The 7,958-nt window shown below is 37.0% G+C and overlaps 1 protein-coding gene across 1 annotated transcript; it reads left to right on the top strand.

Annotated features, from left to right (window-relative positions):
* The first annotated feature begins 2,007 nt into the window (after positions 1–2,007).
* Positions 2,008–6,968, top strand: LOC121417903. Its single transcript, XM_041611636.1, has 4 exons — positions 2,008–2,858; positions 4,578–4,864; positions 5,963–6,116; positions 6,930–6,968. Exons 1-4 carry the CDS (start codon positions 2,022–2,024, stop codon positions 6,966–6,968), a joined length of 1,317 nt encoding a protein of 438 aa, XP_041467570.1. The 5' UTR covers positions 2,008–2,021.
* The last annotated feature ends 990 nt before the right edge of the window (positions 6,969–7,958 follow it).

Raw genomic sequence — 7,958 nt, 5'->3', positions numbered from 1 at the left:
ATAGAGAGACACATTTTAAACAATTCATGAATCATAATAATTATACAACTAGCTTACCAATCGAATCATTCGATTGCGACAAATGATCTGAGAATTAATGCTTTTAGGAATTCATTAAATTAAAGCAAAGTATCTCAACATTAAAATAATTAAGGCGGGCGCAAGGTATCAGCTAATACACCGATAATTTTTTTTTGGACATTTGAAGTATTTTCGGTAATCATGAAAAAGATTGATATTTCATGAAAGCTCAAATCCCGAAGAGCGGAATATTTTTATTAATTGACTTTTTAAAAAAATGTTCTAAGCCCCATTTAATATTTGATTATAAGTCGATGCATTAAAAGCTGAAAAAATAAAGTATTTTGTGTTCCTCTATCATACTTGTCTTTCTCTTTAACCCTGGTTCTTTTTTTTTCTGGGGGGAAGCATTTTGGTTAAAAAGAGAGAAAAAAGATAATTGCTGGCTTGTGGACGCCCGGTGTGGACGGTGGTAGGGACACCCCCCCCGTAGTTACGCCAATATGGGACCAAATGATCCTAAATGTCCGAGGCGAAACTTGTGCAATCAAACGTTATTTCTGAATAAATTAAAGCTTGCGCTGTTCAACTTCAATCTCTTTCAGCTAAATTTGCGATGAACGCTGCGTTATGAAATATATAATTATCAACATCTGGCGAAAAGAATAACCGACCGATCACCTGACGAGAACGCGTATACGTGATCTGCATATCAGGTCCGATCGAGAGTCAGAAGTGAAGGACAACTGCCAAGAAAATCAGGAAAAAGTCGTCAAAATGTAAGTTCCCCTTCATTTCTTTCAATTTTTTATTACTTATTGAAGCATAAATGTATCATTAAAGCAAAATTTCAACAAAAGCCTCAAATTTAGCTAGTACTTTTGTTGAAATTACAATAAATTTAGATCCACATAAATCTCTAACCCAATTTTAGCACTGATGTCGCCTATGAGGTCCATACATGTAATGTTTGGACCTCATTGGTACTAGGAGTGGTCCATCCTCCTTCAGAACTGGCCGCAAGCTTGATTATCTTTTGTCTGTACTCAATTAACTCCATACCTTCAAATAGTTTTGATCTTGCTTCTCCTTTAGCTCCGTCATGTTCTTCACTCAGTAGGTCATCAGCTTGCTTGATTTTACTCAGAACCTTCGAATTTAGTTTATATTGTTCCTCGTTACCCCTGCGTCGGAACTTGAATTCGTCCTTGCTTACTTCCTCTATTTTAGCTATTTTTATGTCGCTGAGATCACGCTGGTTTTCGTTTATCTTCTGTTGAAAACTGCCCAACTTTGAAGATATTAGCTTATCAAGCTCGTTTAAGAGTCCAGTCTGGCTTTCTTTGATTTTTATTTCGACGAAATTTGCAACTGCGGACGGCTCCATAATGTCGTGTTGTCGTAACGAAGAGAACAAGCTAGGATGATACACCCAACGTATCCTTACCGCGCGTTATCCATTCTTTCCGCGCTCCAATGCACCAATGCACTTGTAATTACATTCCATGGAGGCTTCGAACCCCATGACTATGCATTCCTGCAAGGTTTACGAACATTAACGAAACAAACAACATTTACCTGCTATACAACCGTAACGCAGGTAAATAATATTCTCCTTACTTTGAAATCATGTAATACGTAGAAATAAGATTGCCAAAGAGCTCTTTGTGGAAGTCTTTTTGGCTGAGCAAATTCTTTTCAAATGAAAAGTAGTTTTCTGTTTATTCATAAACCATATAAATGTCTTTGCAGGTACCTATCTATCGGACAATACTTGAGAAGTTAATGCTCAACGATCTTCAGCAAAATGACGTCAAGGTTGCTCCTGGAAGTAGAGCGCCACTTTCGGTACCACAAAAAGACTAGCAATCAACTCACAGGGACCTGGTTCTCTCTACCGTAAACTCAAGGAAAAACGAGAAAGGCATCTTCTTCTGTCTCGTCGTCATTCACAATTGCAACTTTCCGGGCTTGGGGATTCGCATAGCAGTGGAGCAGTCATGTCATCGAGATCCTCGACACGCAGTGGTGATCGGGGCCATTCCGCTAAATATATATCTCACAAACAAACGGACTCTGGTGCATTGCCAAGCCTCTTTGTAGGACAAAATCCTCATGGTAGACACACGGTGGTAAACATCACTGGTCAAGGGAAAGAGAACTCTAAGACTGTCGAAGAAAATGAAAGTAATAGTAGGATTAAGTGGATCTTACCCGATGATGGATCCAAAGATAACATGGATAAAGACGGTTCCTCAAGGTTAGGTTCTAGGTCCAATCTTACAATGACTGAAATGGAGCAAAGATCAGATGGTATATTGGTGTCAGGATCGAGTCGGAAGTCGCCTGGAAGAGAGAGTGTAAAGTTACCTGCATTGGAACATGGTAAAGTAGGAACAGAGAGTGACAGAAATGTGTTTGTTACAGAGCGGATCCATAATGCAAAAGAGACAACAACATCTTCTCAACAAAGCGTAGAACAAGAGTCAGAACTAGCTTGGGATAATGCTTCTTCTCGCATACCACAATCTGACATAGATAATAACGAAAAGGAACGCGATTATCATTCAGAACTGTCTGACAACGAGAACGCAAGGGATGTATTCGAGGAGAGTGGATTTGAAAGTACTGACAACGACCATATCGGTGACGTCACGGAGGAAGGCGCTGTTCAGTTGAGGAATGATGTCAGAACTTCTTCACCAAAGACCAAAAGGTGTTCGAGTACCCGGATGTCTTCAGATTCCTGCAGCGCTCTTGACCAAGAGGAGTTACTTCAAATTGCATATGAAACCTATGTTTCAGTGAGCAGCGAAATAAAAAAGTTTCTTGTTAAGGTAAAGAAATAAATCATGTTATGCCACAATGTTAACCCACAGTAACTTTAAATAATTTGTCTGTATGTTTAATGTTCTTAATATATTTTGATGACCATATATGAAGAACATTACGTTGGTGATAAAATGTCAACTTGGGTCAATAGGTATTATTCGTATGTTTTAGTAACGTGATAGGGTTTGCATTCAATATCGTCTACCAGGCAGGTTTGCCTTTTATAAGGCGATTTTAATATTGTTTAGAATGATGATGGTGTACGTTCAAAGCCATTTTTTCAGATTGATCAACTTGTTTCCAAACTGTTTCAAACTGTATTTTGTCAAGATGTAAACATTCCTTTTGCAATTGTTTCTAAGGGCGGCGCCCGAATATTTTAAAGGGTGGTAAGACAATCCACAGACAGGCGCGTACGCAGGATTTTTGAAGGGGGGGGGGGGGTTCGAGCTGATTTTTTTTTAAATCTCCCGCCCAGTCTCTAAAAAGTGATGAGCGGAGGGGGGGGGGGTGATTTTTTTTTCAGCGCTGCAAATAAGACAATAACATTTAAGTGGGGATGGGGTATGTAACAGTGCGGTCATGACCCGCGAGCGAGCAGAAATGTTCTCGTTTTTGCGTTGAAAACATAACCTTTTTGTCAATAGTTTGTTGGTATCATAGTCGATGCTACATGTCCTTCTGATCGTATCACTCATGATATGGCCTTTGATCAGAACACTAGAAACTTGAGAAATGTCATGAATAATTACGAGCGAGCGGAGCGAGCGAGCCGAAATGTTTGCGTTTTTCCGTCAAAACATACAATTCTTCTCAATAGCTTGTTGGTAATGATTACATATTAGTTGATGATACATGTCCTTCTGCTCGTAAGTCATATGGCCTTGATCAAGAGACTAGAAACTTAAGAAATTTCATAAATGATTACGAGCGGACGGAGTGGGCGAGCCGAAATTTTCGCGTTTTCCCGTCAAAACATACATTTCTTGTCAATAGTTTGTTAGTAAATCAAGTATTAGTCGATGCTACATGTCCTTCTATTCGTAACACTCATAATACGGCCTTGAACAGGAGACTAGATGCTTATGGAATTTCATAAATTATTACGAGTGAGTGGAGCGAGCTAACCGACATTTTAGCGTTTTCCGTCATTTTGGTTTTCATATTGGTAAAACATATTTTGTAAGAAAACGCATGTCTTTGTCTTGGTTCACTTGTATTCATAAGTATACATCATGATAATCATGTATGGCCTTGTTAATGGCGATACCGTGATCATGTCGGCGACATGCGGAAATAAAAGATATAATAAAATGGAGCGAGCGAAGCGAGCGGAAATTTTTTCTGTGTTTTTCGTCGGAAACATGAGATTCTGTTCATTATTGATGTTATTGGGTAGGGGAACTGTCCGTAACCAGACCAAGGAGTTATCAGGCGCTTGCCCGATAACTCTTGACCAGACCGACCTCTGGGGAGACAAGCAAAAAAGAAAAGGAAACGAAGGGGGGGGGGTTGAAACCCCTAACCCCCCCCCCTTGCGTACGCGCCTGCCCACAGATGATGTCATTTTTTATCAAATGAATTCTCCGTAGGCCTATATACGTTCTAGGCTTCTTCATACCGCTTTTCTATTTTCACTCAAGGTGGCTGAAATAACCCCATTTAAAAGAAGTTCCTGATTTTTTCCCCTCATTATAAGTTTTGACATGAATATTTTTTTTCAGGTCATTGCGGATGCCAAGAGATATGAAAGTAGTCACCCAGCAGGTGTAGTATCTCGACTAAGGCCTATTAATTCAAAGCTGCCACGATTTTTAGATGAACAACGAGAAGGTATCGGTAGAGATGACACGTCAGTATTACCAGCTAGATACCGTAGAGGCATTCAGTCCTCTTCAAGTCAACGGAGGAGTTCAAAGGAACGACAGAAGCGATATTATGAATCAACAACAAAGAGTATCAGAGGACAAGGGAGACAACGATCAAAGAGTGAAGGTGATACGGAGCTGAGGTATAAATACAGTTTATAGATTCCTTCATTTTAAAGGACAAGTCCACCCCAACAAAAACTTGATTTGAATAAAAAGAGAAAAATTCAACAAGCACAGCACTGAAAGTTTCATCAAAATCTGATGTAAAATAAGAAAGTTATGGCATTTTAAAATTTCGCTTATTTTCATAAAAACAGTTATATGAACGAGCCAGTTACATCCAAATGAGAGAGTTGATGACATCACTCACTCACTATTTCTTTTGTATTTTATTATATGAAATATGAAATATTTTGATTTTCTCGTCATCGTCGTGTTAACTGAAGTTTCATTCCTCCCTAAACACGTGGAATTCCATTATTTTAACATTTTGTGCTTCAGGCAAAGAGATCCTAATTGTCAAATTCGTAAAAATTGAAATATTGTATAATTCAAACAATAAATAACAAAAGAAATAGTGAGTGAGTGACATCATCAACTCTTTCAAATGGATGTAACTGGCTCGTTCATATAACTATTTTGTTGAAAATAAGCGAAACTTTGAAATGTCATAACTTTCTTATTTTACATCCGATTTTGATGAAATTTTCAGCATTGTGCTTGTCTGATTTTTCTCTATTGATTCAAATCAACATTTTTCTGAGGTGGACTTGACCTTTAAAGTATGAAACAAATGTTTGCGGCGGGAACGCAATCCAGCATTTTATGGAAGTCTATCAGCTGTCTGATTAGCATATTATTTTACTTTATATAAAGATCAGATTACATTCTGTGTGCGGCAATCCTGAGCAGTCAAGATGTATAAAAATGGAGCTTCTTGCCTTTCGCCTCTTGAATTGCAACGTCTCACACTTTATAACCTCGTTAAGTGTTTGTTTCTTCTTTGCCGATATCTTATATTCTTTAATTTATTGTAACCTCTTTTCCCTCTTTTGCGGCATCTTCGACATGTTCGATTGCGTATTTTGGTAGATCTACATTTCCTTGATCCTTTTTCTATTCAGTGCTCTTACTATTTCAGTGTTAAATTGGTTTGTATTTAAAAAAAATAATTCAATTGCTTTCATATAATGTACTCCGAGTCTGGTACTGATTTTGATGCTATTAATTTCTTGCAGATCATCGGGACTCACTGAGCTTCCTTCTATCAAACAACAAAGTTTTACATCACCCAAGACGTACTACGAGATAACTAAAGAGGAGCAAAAGGTCAGAGAAACAACGCCCTCTGCGTTAGATCTTATATATCGTCAGTTTGGTGCAGTCAAAAAGGTAAGAACGAAAATTCACCTCTTGCACAAACATTTTGCAAACAGCACATACTACAATATTTTTTTCGCATAGAATTTCGTCGGTTGAATTGTTTTCACATTGTCAACATAATTTTGTGAGTTTAGATACAGAGATAACTGTAAGCATTGGCAGCAATTGATGGAGGGCGGGGGGGGGGGGTGTTTCTCCTATCTGAAATGAGAAATTTACACATTATCCAATAAAGAGGGTCCCCTATCTCCAGGACCAAAATCGCTGCTCATGACTTTGGGTGACAGCTCAATACTATTATGATTTTAACATATTGACGATGTCAATATTTCCCTCGCACGAGGGTATTTTTTTAAGTAGTAAAAGAGGAAAAAGAGGAAGAACTAAGGATAGTTTGAAAAAGAGACATTTAGATATCTTTTAATTGATTTGACACAATGACGTAAAAATTAGGTCGAATCCCCCCCACCCTCCCCATACCAAGGTGGCACACCCCCGTACTAACATACCCGTGATAAACGGATAATTCATCGAAACATAGTAAAACACTGGTCTAGAAATGTTTACATGTTTCGCATACGCCAGATTGTTATAATTATACCTATTTGAGGAACTGAAAAAAGCAAGAAATGAATGGTCTAGCCTCATATAGTTTCTAAATCTATGTGGAATGGCCGTAATACCGTAATTAATGTCGACATAAATGGAATTTTTGACAATGTTCATAAATTTGTAAAAGTATAAAATTTGAAATTTTATATATTATATTTTAATTTTCATATCTAATGTAATCGTAAACTTGTTAATGTTTTCTTTCCACAGATGAAGGCCGGACGTCAATATAGTGAAGACGATTATTAGAAACTCAAAGACATGCTTAGAGCTCAACAAAAGCGATACATCAGATATCAAATAAACCTTTAAATAGAGTTTTATAGACCATGGCATTGGGAAGCAAACTGAAAAGCAAATAATAATTGGTTAGTCATACATATACATTCTGAATCTACATGACAATGGCCCTTTGAATGTCGTTTTAAAGGGATGCTCCGGGCCGAAAGTATTTATGTTTAAATAAATGGAATAAAATTAAAAAAACAAAATGCTTAAAAATTATCAAATCGGATCACAAATATCAATATTATTCAATTCTAAAGATTTGCATTATTCCGGTGAAACAATTCTAGGCATGTCTTCATGAATATTCATTAGTTGGGCTGATTATGTCATATCCCCACTTTAATTTTTCGTATGTTATTACATTAAATCATTTCATTTCATTGGTTTATTTCCATTTTCAACAATTACAGTTTCTTCTGTACATGTTGACATATATAAATAACAAAGCATATTTCTAATATTCCTGTACAGAAAATTATATTCAAGATTATTACAAATAAGGCTGGAAATGGAGGAGGCTGCTAAAAAGCGGAGCTTGTAGAGTGCAGCCTCCTAATAAATATTCTTGCAGTTGTTTAGCATATAAAAAAATAAAATAACAACTTGAGCATAACCAGTTGAATTAAAAGGACAAATGGGAAATAAAAATAGAAAAAGAAATAAGAAAAAGAGAGATTAAAGGTTTCGAGAATCCAGCCCCAGCACTCACAGACGGACCTCGCCGATCAACAGGGAAACGAAAGAGATGTAAAAGTGTACGTGACATGATAAACATGTTTGATTAAAAAAATACAAGAGTTTGAGCGATGAAGAGTTAAATTAAATGGTTATCTTGAAGAATTTTTTAAAACTTATATTTAAAAGAATTAAGGCTAGGAGATTTTTTGATGTTACTATTAACAGTTCCCCAGAGTCTAGGGCCTTCAAAAGTAAAAATTGATTTTGCAAGGA

This window comes from Lytechinus variegatus, chromosome 6 (assembly GCF_018143015.1).
Source record: "Lytechinus variegatus isolate NC3 chromosome 6, Lvar_3.0, whole genome shotgun sequence".
In the NCBI taxonomy this organism is placed as follows: domain Eukaryota; kingdom Metazoa; phylum Echinodermata; class Echinoidea; order Temnopleuroida; family Toxopneustidae; genus Lytechinus; species Lytechinus variegatus.
The sequence above is the reverse complement of the archived record's forward strand: the minus strand, read 5'-3'. Positions and strand labels throughout refer to the sequence as shown.